General features: G+C 47.8%; 1 protein-coding gene across 4 annotated transcripts in view; it reads right to left on the reverse strand.

Annotated features, from left to right (window-relative positions):
• FSTL4 (follistatin like 4) overlaps positions 1-18,186 on the reverse strand; it is a 725,054-nt gene that overhangs the window by 211,095 nt on the left and 495,773 nt on the right. For all 4 annotated transcript variants that reach the window (XM_019831942.3, XM_045058882.1, XM_023255130.2 and 1 more), the window contains one exon: positions 3,571-3,819. In XM_019831942.3, the coding sequence (XP_019687501.2) occupies positions 3,571-3,819 (249 nt within the window). The remainder of the gene's footprint in view (positions 1-3,570; positions 3,820-18,186) is intronic.

Genomic DNA, 18,186 nt, shown 5'->3' on the forward strand with positions numbered 1-18,186 from the left:
TGATCTCAGGCCAGTACCTTTGAGCCTGTGCCACACTGCCCCCCAGCCTGGGCCTCCCTGGGATGCTGTCACCATGCTCCTGCTCAGGCCTTAGCACGTCCCTGGCTGCAGGGGCCTGCTCCAACAGAGTGAGACCAAAGGCTGGGCCCCCACGTGGGAATGTGAGTAGCTCTCCCTGGCGGGGCAGAAAAGACTTGCAAAAAGTATGGAAACGGCCTCGAGGTAGTGAGACCTAATTTAAGTTCCTAAGCCAACAACATTCAAAGTAACAGCAATAACGCAACAAGAAGAAGAAAAGAAGGAAGTCCTTTGGCAGCACGACCTATCTGCTGTGCCTTGCAACAAAAGGGTGGGTTTTTATGGCCCTGTTGTGTAGTAACACTTAAAGATTTGTTAGTGACCCTGTTTAAGTTTACACATGTTTAGATGTTTGGTTAAAATTTTTGGTTACATTTTTAAATTTAAAAATTAAAAGTTTTTAAATGTATGTTTAAATTTTGGGTTAAAAATGGAAATCATTTCCTCCGATTTCACAAGCCTGGGAACTCTCCTCTGAAGCACCAAAATGCACCTAAAACACCATACGGGATGAGGAATCTCAAGATCCATTTAGAACTGTAGCCCTAACAGGCTTCTTTCTTCCATAATTTCATGGTTTGTTTGGAAAACTGCCCAACTATGACACTGTATCATCTGGGATAATACAACCCTGGTGTAGTGAGTGACGGCTGAAAGGCAAGCTTGTCTTCTGGAAGAATACGAGAGATACAGCGTGCATTCAAATCCGAGACAGAAAAACAATTTTAAAAGTGCCAACGGGTACACAATACCATGTCACAAGGTAACTTTTAAAACACAAAGTCTAAAGAAGTTAAAGTTACAGAGAATTCTACCCACTATCTTGGTGTTCTCTGGTGGTATTCGGGGCTGACGACAAATGTGACTCTGATTTTGCCACCAGAAGAAAGAGAGAGGACATCCTATATCCCACTGTCCCCCTGATTTTTGGCGACAGAGACCCTGCCTGGGATGTCCAGAAAGCTGGTATCAAAAGCTACAAATATGAGCTGAAGCGATGCTTTTGAGTTCAGTTTTGCTTTTCTCAAATGCTAATGATCTCTAAAATGATGTTATATTTCATTTCACATTCACAAGGAATTCTATTGCCATAGCAACTGGAATGTGATACCACAAGTTTTCTTGAAAATGGGGCTTAGAATATCGCCTCTCCTCCCCTGCAGGGCACAAGGGCCATGGTACCCATGCAGTGCTCAGGAGAACCTACCCCCACCCACTCCCCTCCCCACCTCCCGCCCCACCAAGGGCACAAGGGCCTGGCAGCGGAGGGTGCGCTCTAAACTGAGGCCCCTTGGAACCCACCACCACGTTCCCCTTTCTCTCCACACTCCGGCCCCACAAGGAGCGTCCTAAGAGAGACTCTGGGACGCAAATCAAACTGGGAAATGAAGTCAGAACTTCTTTTTGTAAAGACTGGTAGAAAAAGAGAATGGAACATGGATGAATTTAGAATTTTTGTTTGCATGAAAAAAGAAGGTGTTTTTCAGTTTCCTCTATCAATAACTCCCCGGAAATTAGGGACAAAAGACAAATTGTCATCGGTGGGGCTGAAGATGCCATTAAATATTCTGCTCTCTTGAGGTGGGGTTGTACTATAGTGTCCTTTACCCCCTCTCCTTTCTTCTAAGACCCTACCCCCCAGCCCTCTGTCACTCTGTTTCTTCCTGCTCCCCGTTGGAACCATGGCTCTGCTGAAGGTGGAGAGGTGCTCACCCAAAGCCCCCTCCCTAGGGCTGGCCTGCCTCCCATCCCTGCCAAGGCCCTGTGGTCGGTGAATAGGTCCTCACTGTTTGCTGGGCACTCCCTGTGGGAATGCTGGAGGAAAGAGTCGGGCTGGCCTTCCCAGTGCCTAGGACTTGAGCTGACCTGAGCAGGAAGCAGAGAAGGCTCCTCCATGGGATCCAGACCCACCGGGGTAGGTCTGCAAAAAGGGGAGTCCTGGTTCCAGTTAGGCATCTCCAGGATCTCACAGGACCTGACCCTCAGCACCTTACTCCCCAATTCCACCCACCAGCAAGCCATGGAGGCCCCATACCTGCTAGGCAGGGCCCTTGTTCCTGCCTCTGTGGTCCCTGCATGACCTCCTCTCCTCCCTGCTCTACATCTGAGGCTACGTTAGATTAAAGATGAGTACAGGTGTCATTAATACACAACACTTGTGACGTGCCTGCCACATGCTAGGTGGTTTCTGTGTGGCATCTCATTTACTTTTCTCCACAGAGCAAGTCGTACTGCCAATAAGCCCCGTTTTACAGCAAAGGGGAAGGCCCAGAGAAGCGGAGTGATGTGCCCAAGATCACACAGCTGGAAAGTGGCAGAGCCGGGCTGCCCCAAGTCTCTCTGGGAGCTTGTGGGCACTGCTGTTCAGTAGGTGGGCATTCACAAAATCTGTATAAAACCTCAATGAATCAGAAGGATTCGGTGGATAAATTCAATCAGCATGAAGCAGAACTGAGCCCTAATCTGCTTGCACCAGCAGCCCCCATCCTCTCCAGCTCTCCCCCATCATCCCTCACCGAGGCAGGTTTCACGGTGGTGGTTTTTCCCTGGCCTGACATGAGAAATGCTGTTTGAATAACCGATGGTGAGGGAGGCTGGGCACACTCTGATGCAGAAATAAAAACCTTTAGAAAGATGCAATTTGGGGGATATTGGAAACTGGAGAACGGAACATCAGTCTATAAAATTCAACATGGCCAATAAAGCTGGAGCAAGTGGTCAAGTGTTTTAGTGCTCACAGGGCTGGGGAATCAGCAGGCATGAGGCTGGGCAGAGCTTTCAGACCAGGGACATTTTTTCTGGACTCATTTTGGCCTCATTTCCATAATGTGCCTCATGATTTCTGAAGCACCTCAGCATTAGCGTCATAAGTACAGCCATGAAAATGTCCAAGACTATTCCCATCACAGGAGAAACTCAACCTAGCAGAGCACTGTCGGTTCTAGGACATGTCCCTCCCGTGCTCCCGCTGCCACAGCCCACGACTGGAAGTGGGAAAGTGGCCCTTCACGGGGCAGCAGGCAGCACTGGTAGTGGCTGCTTCAGGTTAACAGACCTGTGCTTTGCTGCTGAGAATGCCCTGATGTCCTGGTCACACCACTGTGGCCTGTAGGGAGGGCCAGAACTCTGTCCCTCCCCTCTGGATGCCCGGAAGACTCAGCAGCCCATTTTCTGTCTCCACTGTAGGCCCGTGCTGGGTTTTCTCCTGAGCATTCTCTTCCCCTCCCTGCCCTATCCCAAAGGTCTGCTTAGATTCTGTTCTCCAAGGAGCCCCCTCTAAAGGCCAGGGATCTCTGGAGGTGGACACACATAAAACATGCATCGCCGAAATGCTGCTGCTGCTATCCTTTGGCTAAAGCTCCAGCCTTCCTCTTTCTCTCCTGCCTTTACACATTCAACCTGCAGACTCAGCACCCAGGCCATTTGTCAAAAGGGCATTAGAAGATCCATCCTCAAATCCAAAAGCAAAGGGGCAAGGAGGCATCCTCCTACCTTTAAGGAAGCAGTCCTTGCTGCGGACGATGACGATCTTCCTCCCCAGCAAGCAAGCAGCACGGTGGAGCTCACAATGGTTCTCATAAAACCTCCCATCGGAGCCACACACAGGCATGTAGCTGGGCCTGCATGCCTCCAGGCACCGGCATTCGGGCTCCCCCGTCTCTCTGCTAAGCATGCACCTGCTCCCACGGCTGCAGAACTTCTTCCCACAGGATGCTGGCAGCCCGTCGTGGCCAGAAAGTCCTGCCAAACACACAGACACAGAGGGTCAGCTGCGAGCATTCAGTGGTGGGGGTCATGGGCTTCCTTTGTGGTTGCATTTGCCAGTGAAGCCAAGGCCTGGGGGCTCAGGGTGTCCAAAAAAGTCTGTGCCCTACTGACAGCAGGTGGCCATGGATGCCAAGAGCAGTACCCTGCTGTACAGCATTCAGGTTTTATGGCTGGCTCACACCTAGCATCTCAGGCACCACCCCTGCCCACCCTGGGAGGGAAGAGTCAACAGGGGACCACATGGCGATAGCGAAGTGCCAGTGGACCCTGCCAACTGAGAGTAGGATGGTTTGCCAAAAGGCAGAGGCTTGAGTCACAGCTCCCATAACCACAGGGCAGGGACAGACCTGACGTGAGGAGGAGTTTTGTACAGGGGTGGGATGGGGAGGGGAAGGATGCCAAGGTGTGATTCTGGGAGACATAGAATACCAAGCCATGGAAGTTTGGTCAGGTATGTTAGGCACTGGGGAGCTATCGCAGAGGCCACGGAGTCAGCGTGGAGTAAGAAAGGAGAAAGTGCTACTCTAAGTGTTCGGGATGGGGGGCAGCCAAAGCAGAGAGGCTGGAGGTTGACCTTTCTCTCTAAGGAGAATGTGGTTCTCTAGGATACACATCACCAGCGGTGGGACCAGCAGCCTTTCTCTACTGCCCATCCCTTTCTAGCACCAAGCACAAAGCTGCGGCTGGGACAGGAAGGCTGAGACCCTGGGCATGGCTGCTGCCATGCTTCTAGACATCTGCTGCACCCAACATATGAGCACAGTGACGTGAGGCACTGATGCCAGAGCCCACATGCCCAAGTAGGCAGGGCAGCTGGTAGAGCATCTCATTGCTGGAAGGGTCCGCTTAGGCTAACGGCCAGGCAAGTGCCCCAAAACATCATTCCACTCTACTAGAGGAGCCCAGAAAATGAGATGATTGCCATGGAGCATTAAAGGCAGCAAGCAGAAATTGAGAATAAGAAAGGGATATCAAAATACAAATAAAACATAAATTCTGGTTTTGTGGTCACAGAAGCCTTTGCTTTTAAGTTTTAGAGAAATCTTCAGAATACTCTGTGAGACAGAATGGCCCCAGAGGTCAACACTGAACCTTTGGTCCCAACTCTGATACCAGGAGATTAAAATGTCTGAGGGAAAAACAACCTTCTTTTTCTTGTTTTTGGTTAAGCTTGCTTTTCATCATTCTAGATTTGAAAGGAAAAAAAAAATCAGTTATCAATAGATTAGCTGCTTGATTCAATAATTCATTTAAATTCTTCCAGCCTTGGCAAGCTAAGAATTATTGACTTTTTCTTGAATCATAATAAACTAGAAGGTCAAAATATCTCTGAGCAGTGTAAAAGTGTGGATCCTAAGCAGGCACGTGAATCTCCTTTATCCACTTGGCTGATGTTTGCATGTCACGGTGGAGGCTCGGCGGCATTCATCAGCTCCCGTGTACATCTTTCTGTCAAGGTTGACAGGCAGAGGGGAGCTGAGGGTGCGTGGCAGTGGGAGGCCAGGGGCTGGAGGCCCTCCACCTACCGTGTTGATGGCTGCTTTGCCACAAAGTGCGTTTGATTAACACGACTCTCCTGGGTGGCTGCAAAATGGGTTACCCTGGAAAATGCTGGCGGCTATTAGAAGAAACTAATATGGCTCTAAAAATACCAGCCTTTGTTTCTTTCCCAAGACAGCCAGGGCACAAATCCATGCTGTTGTATCACTGTTTTAATAAACTTCCCCATGTGACGGGAAGGGCACTCACTAATCGCCCCAGTTTGAAGGAGCACAGCCAATGTTTCTGAGTGTCTGACCTCTCAGTTCCTGCTTTAGGGCATTTGCCCTGGCTCTACTGCCCACCCAGGCTGCACTCACTTTCCAGCTAACTCAGCTCCAACTACTCACCCCTGGGGTCCGGGGCCTCTCTGAGGTGCTTCCTGACAGTGCAAGTCTGAGCACTCCTTCTCTGGATTCCCTTCTTGAAAATGCCTGTGCCACTGTGTGGATGAGGAAGGCCCTACAGGTATGGGACCTTTGTCCTCATGCAGCCCCAGAAACTTGGGCTTTAAGAAACACAGTAGTTTTATTTTTATTTTTATACTTTTTTAATGTGTATTTATTTTTGAAAGAGAGTGTGAGCAGGAGAGGGGCAGAGAGAGAGAGAGAGAGAGACAGAGAGAGAGAGAGAGAGAGAGAGAGAGAGAGAGAGCGAGCATGTGGAACAGCCTCTACACTGACAGCAGAGAGCCCAGTCTGATGTGGGGCTTGAATTCATGAACTGTGAGATCACGACCTGAGCCAAAGTCTGGCGCTCAACCTGCTGAGCCACCCAGGAGCCCCAGAAAGAGTAGTTTTCAAAGGTGACCTCCTTAACTCTGACTTGGTGCCATGGCTCAAACCTCAGGTTAGATGTTGAGATAGGGAGGGTAGTGGGGGCCCCATGTCCCCGAGGGGGGACCTTTTAAGGGATGCATCTCCTCTTGCCTCCTCCAGGAGGGCAGGAGGGAAGGCGGAAGGAGGGAGACACAAAGGGGAGACAAAAGTCCAGGGAGGTGGGCCTTGTGGGGTAAAGGAGACTAGAATCTGGAGTGACTGAGCAAGAAGGGACTCAGAGACCACCTTATTCAGCCTAGACAGTTAAAGCCAGCCCACAGTGGATGGCAGGGTAGAGGATGAGCAGAACCCCCTCCTCCTGATCCTTTCTTCTCTGAAACACTGGCAGGCCCAGATCGCAGTGAGTGCCTCTGAATACCAGCAATGGACATTGTGCCCTCCAGTGCCCATGTAGGAGGTATGACTGAGGCCTTCCCCATAGGCTGTGTTCTGAAGAGTTAGCGTTAAGAAAACACGTGCCGACTTGTGCTCACAGAGGTCATCAAGAACACTGAGATTCTCCCTGACACGGAAATTGGTGGTCGGCAAATATTTGATTCCTAATTATTTGCAATTAAGGCAGAAAGAGCTGTACAGCCATGTACCTGCCTTTCCCAATCTGTAGCCAGCAGGCCCCTCAAAGAGCTGGGAACGCCCTGCACAGAGGTGGGCCTGGAATCCCATCCTTGGCCAAAGAGACACAGACCAAGCAGTGGGTTGTGCACTAAACAAGCCCCTTGTTACCACTTCCTCCTTGTTATTAAAACAGAATGAATTCCCCAGTCCTAGCGGGACTATGATAAAACAGTAATGGGAAAGGTAACCAAGTGAGACCGTCAGCAACTGCCTACAGTATTTATGAGGACGACCATGATGCATGAAAAAGATATAATGTGCTTAATTTATAGTCATAAAGAAAGTCGTTTACCCAGGTTAGAAACCGATCATCTTACCAAATAAGCTGCTTTTAGACACTAATTAAATTTACTGAACACAGTTAGAAATGGGAATTGTTACATGAAAGTTATGGCGGCAGAGAAACAAGCCCATTTGTACCAGTTGGTGCTAGAGACCCCCCTCTGTGACTCGGACCAGGAGTCTTGATTTGAACTCACAGACTTGGGACTGCCATCACCCCCAGCAAAGGTTAAGTTGTGCAGCTTAGGGACAGAGGAAGCCGAGGCCATGGGACCCCCACCCAGGGATCAGACAGAGGAGGTGGGTCCTTCCTCATTCACCCGTTGCAGGGGGCCCCTCCCTTGTTTTCTCACCACTGACCACCCCACACGGCGCCAAAAATTCAGTGATTTTGTTTCCAAACTCTGACTCAGTCTCTGTAACTGGTTTCCTGGCACAAAGTACATCAGTGAGTGCTTCCCTCTCAGGGATGGTGTCCAGTGGCATGTGAGGGGAAAGAAGCTAGTCTTCTACTTTGGGATGCTAACTGCCTCAGGCAAGACCTCCCAGTGCAGCACTTCTGTCTCGGAACTTGTCCCAGAGAGTGCCCTCTCCATTACGCTGTCTTAGGAGGTTCACTCCTCGCCCAGCAAAGGAATAGGGCTGAAATCCTCACTACCTTATCCCACCCTGCCGTAAAGTCACAGTAAGGTCAGACGTTGGCTCTCCCACCCACGCTGTGGGGCCCAAAGCAGGCCAAGAAGAGTGAAATGTGGCTGCAGAAGACATGTACAGGGCCATAACCCAGTGGCCCTGCAGTGACAGCCTCACTGCTGCCTGCCATGAGCCCAGCCTCGCACAGCAGTCTCCAGCTTCTGCAGACAACAGGTCCTTGTACAGGAACTAAGTTCCACCTGTCAGCAGACACAGCCCTTTAGAGATGCATTAAACGCTTCCTTTTCTTTTCTTTTTAAAAAGTAATTTATTTTGAGAGATAGAAGAGAGCCAGTGGGCATGCTGGGGGAGGGGTGGAGAGATAGGGAGAGAACCTCAAGCAGGCTCCATGCTGTCAGTGCAGACCCGGATGCAGGGCTTGATCCCCCAAACCATGAGATCATAAACTGAGCTGAAATGAAGAGTCAGATGCTTAACTGACCGAGGCACCCAGGTGCCCCCAAATGCTTTATTTCCTGAGCATCCGTACACTCACCAGGGAGCTGCAGCACATGGCCAGGGTCATGGTCGGGTTTTTTAAGGACCTAGAGCGGAGAACTTGCCTTTGGGAGAGTGCTGTGTGTACAGAGGTGTGCAGCTATACATGGTGTGCCATCCAGGAGCTGTAGGTAATGGTCCCAGGTCTCCCCACCTCCACCCTCCCAAGAAAACTTACATACTCAGACATGCCCAAGGTGGTTGGGAGACAGAGTGTCTGGTGAACTTCGACTCCTTCATTGCAGAGAACGCACAAGTGCCATGTACATGGCTGCAGAACTTGAGGCTGTGTGAGACCCAGCAGAGACCCAGCTCCCCCAGTCAGTGTGGTTCCTATGCCCCACATGGGTGGTAACATGGGGTGCTTCAGGAGTGCATGCCTGCCAGCTCTCCATCCACCTCTTCAGCCATAATAGTTCTGGAGCACCTCCTATGTGCCAGACCCTATTCTAGCTGTGGGGATACAAGGCAGACCAGGACACTGTCCTTGGGGCAGTACACAGCAGCGTAGGGAGAGACACAAGTATGTGAACAGGCAAACGACAACCAGATGTAGGCAAACGACAAACAAATGCTAGGAGGGAAACAGGGCACTGCAGTGGGCCAACGCCATTGGAGTCAGAGGAGCCTCGTTGAGGGGGTGAGATTTGCCCTGAGACCTGAAAGTGAAGGGGCAGAGCCCTGGGGCCAGGGAGAGGGAGCAGCCTGTGGACCCTGGAGCTCAGCACGCACAGCAAGGGGCAGATACAGGAAGAAGCCCACTCACAATGAGGCAAACCTTGCCTGGCAGACCCAGTCTGCAGGCAGCTGTGAGTGCAGGTGCAAAGATGCCACCTTGCCCAAGTGTACCCTTGCAAAAGTGGGATGACTCTGGCTCTCTGGGAGTGTTTCTCAGCCCCTGAGTAATGAGTGTTGGAGACAGGCCTAATTGCCCTGATGTTCAGCACCCCAGCTCTCTACTCCTGCCTGAAAGGGGCCCATCCTCAAACACTCCCACCGGCCAGCCAGAAGGCTCTTTGCACCTTCTAGAGCCCTCCTGGCTCTCACCATGAGCCACCTTGGTGGGAACTGACATACCCTTGGGTGCCCTGGGTGCTGGGGTTTCAGGTCCATCTCTGCCCTGGAAAGTCTTATTCCTACTCAAGTGATGGGAAGAGAATCTGTAGTTACCCCTAGAGAGGTGTGTGTTTCCAGTATCCAGGCTGAGAGGGCAATGTATGAAGTAACTACTGTTTACTGAGGCCTGTCCTGCTTAACACTTAGAACACGTGAGCTCATCTAATTCTCCTTTAGTCCTTATAAAAGCCCTACGAAAGAGACACACAGGCTTCATCCTGAGTGTGTATGTACATAGACACATGCCCATGCTACAGATGAGGAAATACAAGTCAAGAAGTGATTTGCCTATGGTCAGACAACAAATGGGCTGTAGGTAGTAGAGTCCAGATTTCAATTAGTCTCACTCCAGATCATGAGATAATCTTCTCAGCTGGGGATGTGGAATTCATGCCAGGAAGGTACACAGTCTGAGCCACTCCATCAGCGGGACACCTCCAAACATCAGCACGACTGGCCTACAGGATCTTTGCTGCTCATGCACCAAGAGCATGCGGCTCAAAGGGCCATTTAACACCTTCTCTAAGGGCTGGATGTTTACGGAGTTATAGGAGGAAGCCCTCCTTGGGTCTCTGAACATCACAGGGCCAAACCCACTCCTCATCATGCATTGACCCTTGGCCAGCGGCCCCACCTCTCCATCGGGAGGGATGCCTCTCAGCTGTAGCACCTTCCTACCCCTGTCCCCAGCCCCAGCCTTTTTTTTCTGGAGATTGTTGAGGTCACCACTGGGCAGATGTGATTTCCTCTCAGGGACCCCAGAGGAGAGCCTAAGCTGAGGCAATCATGTGCTTCTTAAAAGCACAGTTTTGACTAGCTCTGAAAGACGTGACCTGATTTTCTAGGTCCCGTCACTTAACAGAAATATCTGGTTACCCATTTCTGGGAGTTGATGCAGCTTGTCACATGCACTGCTCACAGATAGTAAACCGAGGTTTGACAAACTGGCTTCAAAACAAACCATGACTCCAAAGTCAGAAATGCCTGGAACAAAGGGGAGGGAAGACCTTCAACCTTCAGCGGGCTCTCAGTTCTGGCCAAGGAGTCTGTATCTAACCCACCACTGGGGGCTACATACTATGCAATGTTTCCTGCCAAGGCCTTTGGAGGTGGTTATTTCTAACCACAGGTGAACACTGTACCAAAGCATACTTTCCCCAAACTTAAAAACATGCCTCTCATGAGAATATAAAGTGAGCACAAGTTGATCATGTATGAAGGGACCACAGGAGTGAGAAGCTGGTTCAGGGGAGAAATGGAAGGGGTATATGAATGGGGGCTGAGCGGGCCAGGTGAGGCACACAGCTGGTGAATGACATACAGGACAAGAAGACACAATTCTGGGGCCATTTTTTCCACCAAGAAGAAACAGTCCACCTTTGTACTGGGCACAAATCTATGAGTTAGCAGCTAACTGCAGAGTAAGGGCCTCGAGACAGTAGTACCTAGTGAGATAAACAGAGTTGCAGCCTCTCATCCAGATCATAAACAGCGCTTGGGTGAGCCTGTTAAATGCTGCTGCAGGATGACCTGGGAGGATGTGTCACCTGCCTTTTGCCTTATTTCCAAATTTTCGGGATTTCCCCCAGTACCACGGAGTACCTACAGCTATAGATGTCATTTGAAAAGGCCGTCATGGAGTTTCACCTTTCCCCCCTACACTGGGCATCTCCTGTCCTTGGAGTCCCCAGCCTCAGAGAGACCCCAGAAGGGAGGACACAGAGCCCCCAACCACTGAGCTCAGCTTTGCTGTCACAGCCGAGAACTCCCATGTGGGAAGGGCTCCTGGTGGTGCAGAGCAAGAGTGAGCTGGGGCAGGGGTGCGTCACCAGACTCAGGGTTAAGCCTCAGCATTGACACAGCCCTGAATTCCTACCCTTGTCAGCCATGTGACCCCTGCCAAGTTCCCAACCCACTTTTCCCTCTGATTTTTTTTAACAAGTTTTATTTATTTTTATTTTTGAGAGACAGAGACAAAGCATGAGCGGGAGAGGAACAGAGAGACAGGGAGACACAGAATCCGAAGCAGGCTCCAGGCTCTGAGCTGTCAGCACAGAGCCCGATGTGGGGCTCGAACTCATGACCCAGGAGATCATGAGCTGAGCTGAAGTTGAACGCTTAAACCGACTGAGCCACCCAGGAGCCCCACCTACTTTAAAAAAGAAGACAACGATGGTTTGATGCTTACAGGATTGTTTTGAGGACTAATTGAGATAATTCATAGAGAGAACTTGGCACATCATAAGTGTTCAATTCAAACACTCAGTGACAGAGTGAACAGTACCGAAAGCTATGAAGCCATTTGGCTTTACTGACGCAAGTGGACACAAGTGTGGGCTAGTGACGGTCTTCAGGAGGCCTGCCTTAATGAAAAGGAGAGCATAATTACACTGAGAAATAAGCTGTACTGACTGGCTCTAAAAGGCAGACTCGAAACAGCACGCTTCAGCATGTCTCAAGGACATGCTTCCCTTTGCAATTTCGCCCTGGGGATTCGCTCGCACCATGTAAACTCTGCCCAGCCTCCAAGGTGAGGGAGCCTGAAATCACACATTCTGAGGGCAGAGAACTGAATGGCTGCCCCAACCTCTGTGGGCTCCACTCAATATCTCAGGGCCTCTGCCCTGCCAGGAGAGCCTGGAGCTCAGCTTCAAAGACAGCCTGTGGCCTGGGGCCCGCTTACCACGCTCAGGTCCTGGTGTGTTTCCTTTCCTTCTGGGAGCCCTTCATGCCGTGATGCCACCTTGATCTCTACTTTGTGTGACAATGGTGAACTGGCTTGACTCACGATTTTTAGAGCTTTCTCCCTGAGGCCTCCCATAGGCATACTCCATCTAAGACGGGCTCCCGGGCTGCTGGCCAGCACACAGTACTTTGCACAGCACAGGTGGGGACCTCCTGCTTCTCTGGATCTTCAGACAGAACAGCGGGTCCTGGGGCAGGGCCCTCAGCAGCTGGACTTCACAGTCATTTGATGCTCTTGGGCCAGGGATGGCGGTGTCTCTCTGGTTTCAGGGCAAGAGCCAGGTTCTCCTTCTTATGTTTAGAGTGCAGTAACGGGCCTGACACAGAGTGGCTGTGGGAAGTGCCAGGGGAAAGACTGAATTTGATTAAGCTTGCCGGCCAGAGATCCAAGTCCTCAGAAATCAGTGGTTTTAAAGAAGCAGACACAGTGAGTAGCAGAAAGAGTGGGCACCGTGGAAAGCACAGGGCGGGCAAGTCTCCTTCCTGTGTGAGCCTCAGTTTCCTCAACAGGATCATGAGGGGCTTCTACAGAGATCCCGTGAGACAGGAAAAACAACCTCATGCCAGTGAATTTAGGAATATAAAAGCCCGTGTCCTACCTCGCTTGTCTTTGGCTATAATAAAACCATCTCTTCTTTGCCTTCGTGTCTCCGTTTGCCCTTATCAAGCTATCTCAACGGGCTTGTGAAGGGTTATTTCACAGACCTTCTTAAAAAGAAAAGCTGCATGAAAATGGGAACCACAATGGAATTTTTGCCCTTGGGAGAGTTTCTTTTGCAAAATGGTTTTGTTTTAGAGCACTTCCTCCAAATGTATTCCTGTCCCCAAGTTCCCGTTCTTTGCCTAAAGCCTCTTCAGTTTGCATCTGTCTTATTCTCTGCCACCAGACCTCTCATTTTTCCTCCTGGTTCCAAGCTCTCCTGTCACTTTCTCTGGCTCCTCGGGGCTCCCTGAATCTTCGAGCCGAGGGGGCCAGATGTTGCCGCTCTCGATGGGTCTCTACTCTCCCGCTGACAACTCATTATGTGGGTTCTTTCCTGCTTCTCTGCCAACTAATGATTCAAGGCCATGACACCGTGGGCTGCTTCCAATTATTTCAAGGCTTATTGCGGAGACTCTCAGCATGAGGCACCGTGGTGCTCCCCAACATTTATACTCCAGACTTACGAGCATGGAGGGGAGGCTACTTTCTTCTAGGGCCCTTTACCTGCTGTACAAGAGCTGCCCCCATGTCAACATCTTGCCTTGGTAGATCACTTATCACAAATGTGTGTCACAACTAGACAGAACAGCATGATCATCTCCTTGATTATTCTGTTGTTTTTTAAAAAATGGAGCTCAATTAGAAAATCTACTATTCATGTAGAAAAAAAATCAGTACTTTCTAATCAGAAGGGTGTCAATTTCTCAAAGATCTGCCCTTCTCTCTCAATGGGATCAGCAGCCATATAATAAAAACAAAGCTTAGTGACAGTATCAAATAGATAATATCATTTCTTCTCTTGTCAGCTCCCACCCTCTGACTTTCCTGAGCCAATCAGCTGTTGAGGCCTCGGACAGGTGGGTGCAAGGGCTCATGGGAGGCTGGCTGCTTTCCCGGCTCCATGGGTAGTCTGTGTGCTCTACCCCTGAGACCAAGGGAGCCCTACAACCTGTCTACTCCCACATGGAGAACCCTAAAGTCTGCCACCCACTCCCAACCAGGCACTATTTATGAGACCACTATTGCCTTAAGGTCCTTCAGCATGTGAACCTGCGCCCCAGTGAGAAGGCAGTGGGAAATAACCATTTACAGGAGGGGTCTGGTCTCCAAAAAGGGAAGAATGACCAGAACTAGACCTGCGAGAGGAGGAGGATGACAACTCGATAGAGACAATATAGTACGAGAACTCTAGGAGACTTCAGCACAGTGCAGAGAGGGGTTTTAAAGAGAGCTATGATTTTTTTAAAGTTATTTATTTATTTTGACAGAGCATGTATGAGCAGTGGAGGGCAGAGAAACAGGGAAAGAGAGAATCCCAAGCAGGCTCCACACTGTCAGCACAGAGACCAACGTGAGGCTCGAACTCACGAACCATGAGATCATGACCTGAGCTGAAATCAAGAGTTGGACGCTTAACTGACTGAACCACCCAGGTGCCCCAAGACAGCTATGATTTTTGAGCCAAAAAAAAAAAATCAGAGGAATGTAAGGGCAGAATGGTCACTATTGGGACTCAGATTAGTGGACTCCATGGTCAAGGATGTATCTCAAAGTCCAGTGCAAAAATAAAAATAGGGCGCCTGGGTGGCGCAGATTACATGTCAGACTCCTGATTTCGGCTCAGGTCATGATTTCATGGTTCCTGGGTTCGAGCCCTGCACTGAATTCCCGACTAGTAGTGCAAAGCCTGATTGGGATTCTCTGCCTCTCTCTCTGTCTCTTTCCTGCTTGAGCTTGCTCTCACTCTCTCAAAATAAATAAATAAACATTAAAAAGAAATAAAAGTCCTAAACGATAGTAGTCATTCTAAATAAAAACTCTAAGGAAAAAGGAATAGAGGAAAACTCCTTAAATATGGCATCTTACATGGCCAACCACTGTTTCAGTTAAAAGCAGGAGCCAGACAGGGATACCTGTCTTCAGCATTTGTATTCAAAAAGGAAGTATAATAAGATAAGAAAATGAAATAATCAGTAAAAATTTGGAAAAGGCAGTTGACAACTATATCTTTTTGGTGACTGTATCTGTATACTTAGAAGACAAAGAGACTCCTGTGACAATATTAAAATTGCAAGAGAATTAGGATGAGGTAATTGAACAGATGATAAATATGCCAAAATCAATCATTCTTCTCTTCATTAGCAATAAATAATTAGAAATGGAAAAGGGAAAAATAGTCCACTCATAATAATGGTAAAAACCATAAAATATTTATGAATAAATTTAACAAGAAAGCCATAAGACCAATATGAAATGACCATAAAATCTTATTGAAGGTCATAAAATAAGATTTGAACAAATGCAAAGGCATTTATTATTCTTAGGTGGAAAGACATTATCATAAATTTACAAATTTAATGCAATCCTTTTAGAATTGGATAAAATGATCTTAAGAAGTTCATTTGGAAGAATAAGTGCCCCCAGATAACCAAGAAAAATAAAAAACAAAAGAAAGAGAGAGAAAGGATTGTTGCCTTAACCACCATCAGAACTTGAAACCAGAACGTCACCACTGCTATGATCAAATCGATGATACTGACCAAGGGAGAGACAAAGCAATGACTGTAGATGTGGCAATGAAACAGAAGAGAGGATCCGGGGCACCTGGGTGGCTCAGTCAGGTAAGCGTCTGGTTCTGGGTTTCAGCTCAGGGCATGATCTCACGGTTCGTGGGTTCAAGCTCTGTGTCGGGCTCTGCACGGACAGTGCGGAGCCTACTTGGGATCCTGTCTCCCTCTCTTTCTGCCCCTCTCCCTCCCTCTCTCTCTCAAGATAAATAAACTTAAAGAAAAATGAAGAGAAAATCCAGAAATAAATCCCAGTGTATATATATGAATATTTGGTGTATGACAGGAGCGACCACTGCACTGGGAACATGAGGGTCATTTATGTGATAGATGATGCTGAGGTATGTACCTCTTCACCTGGAATAAAGTCACACTGGGACCCTATTTCACACCACATAACCATCAAATTCAAATAGCTAAATGTTTAAATTATTTATATTAACTAATGACTAGCTATGAAAGAACATTTACACACTTTGTGGACAGCATCGGGATTACAATAGAGTGAACAATTATGTACTCATCGACCCATTTCAAGGAAAGGAACTGTTTTTTGAGTTTTGAATTTCTTGGCATTGCTCTCATTTCTACTCAGAGGTAAACGTTACCCTCAATTTTGTGTTTACTATTGCTTTGCTCCTGCTTTGTCATTTGACCTCACTCTTTCCAATACATTGCTTGTTCTACATGTTTCTGAATTTTATATAAATGAGTCATTACCCGAGACATAATCGTTCTGCTCCTACACTGTGGGGCTTCACCTCCATCTCTGCATAAGGCTGCAATTCATGTATTTTCCCTTACAGTGCCTGATGTATACACATACCATTAACCACTGGGATAGTCTAGTTAGGTTCTTTATTGCCTTTCCCTACGTCCCTCTTTCACTCTTTGGTCTCTTTATTTCACCTGTCATTTTCTTCCTTCTACTCACACCAAAACTAAATACCCTTCGTATCACGAACCTTCAGAACATATGAACGGCAAACACTCCTTTCCTGACCTGAATACATGACAAGAGCACCTTACATCTATCTTTATTTCTCATCATTCCCTTTTCTGCTTCAACTTTTCATAGTTATGTGTGTCTAAAATATCCCTATTATCCTCATTTGGAAGAATTATTCATGCTGGGTAATTAATTCTATGTTTACTGATTTTTTTCTCTTGATTCAATTGCATTGAATCTTCCTCTCCTCTTAGGCTTTCACTGTTGTTAAGATGTCAGCTGACAGTCTTTTCAGTCCTGTGTAGGTAATTTCAGGATCCCTTTGGCTTTCTGCGGCTTCTCTGTGACGTAAGCATGCATGTTTCTCTGTGTTTATTCTGTTGGTAATTCATTGGATTTCCTGGAAGTAAGGATTCTTGTCTTTCATCAGTTTGTGATAACTCACAGGCATCTACCTTTAAAGATGATCTCTGCTCCCTTGCTCCTCTCCTTTTTCTTTTCTTTGGGTATTCTGATTAGATCTGGGCTGTAAATTCTCTTTCTGTCTCAATCTCTCCTCTCTTGTTCACACTTCCCATGTGGAGTTCTCCGGTGCTGCACTGGAGGAATTTTTCCAAATTCACCTTCTGGCTCCTGAATTTCCTCTTCAGCTTTTTCTAATCTGCTCTTACACTTTCCCACCAAGTCAGTAAATTGAATTTTTATTTTGAGAGATTCTATTTAGTCCTGCACAGGGTGATTGGTCATTTGTTTAACCTCTTGATTTTTTAACCTTGTTTTCAATCTTTTAAAGATATTAACCAGACATATTTTGTATTCTGTGTCCTTTTGTTCTTGAGGCTGATTCCTCATGGTGCTTTAGCCCATGGTGTTAAACATTTTTTTTAAATGAGCTCCCATTTCCTGAAGGTTTATCTGTGAAAGTTTTTGAGGCACAGTTTGAAGACAGGCTCATCCTGATTGTGCCAGGTACCCAAGGATTCCATCATTCTGGGTTAAAGTAAATTTATGCTTGAGATCTTTCAGGTGCTTTTCATCTGCACTATAATTCCATGTGGAGATCAGCACGTGACTGTGCATTATCAGGCACTTTCTCCGGCTCTATCCCCTTGCTGCTTTCTAATCTCGTGCCGAGATTTGAGACAAGCACATATTCTTGTAGTTTCTTGGACAGGGTGGGTTTCTTTCTCATTTACCCTTCCACTGTAGATGTAACTCTTTGGTTTCCCACATGTATATTTTCCAAACATGTCCCCCTTGGAAGTCTCCTGGGATGTGTCCTTGGTACCCTGAATTCTGCGAGGTGTGCAAATGAAAGCTAAAACTCACCCATATGGGCAAAAGCCCTCAAGGCAAAGCCAGCTGCATGGCTACTTTACCTCTCTGGGTTCCTGATTTCACTTGGTTTTTCAGCCTCTGAGTTATTTTTATTTTCTCATCAGCACAACAATGCTTCAAAGGATTTACCAAATATTTATCTGCCATATTGCCAGAGGCAAAAGTCAGATTATAATTTTTTAAAATAGAATGCAACAATTAAACACTGTGACAAATACAAAGATATTATATTCAACACACCACCATTCAGCACTTTGGAGAGCAGATGAGAACAGGTTCTATGGCAGAAAAGGCTCAGGAAAGGCTGGGGTCACTGACACATAGCCTATTTTAATTTTCCTGAGTCTACCTGCCTGTTTAAAGCAGATTTAAACTCTTCCATCAGGAGGAACTTGAACAATAAAGAAAAGCCCATTACAAGGTACTGTGGAGAATAAAAGGACACAGGTATCACCA

This window comes from Felis catus, chromosome A1 (genome assembly GCF_018350175.1).
Source record: "Felis catus isolate Fca126 chromosome A1, F.catus_Fca126_mat1.0, whole genome shotgun sequence".
Lineage (NCBI taxonomy): Eukaryota > Metazoa > Chordata > Mammalia > Carnivora > Felidae > Felis > Felis catus.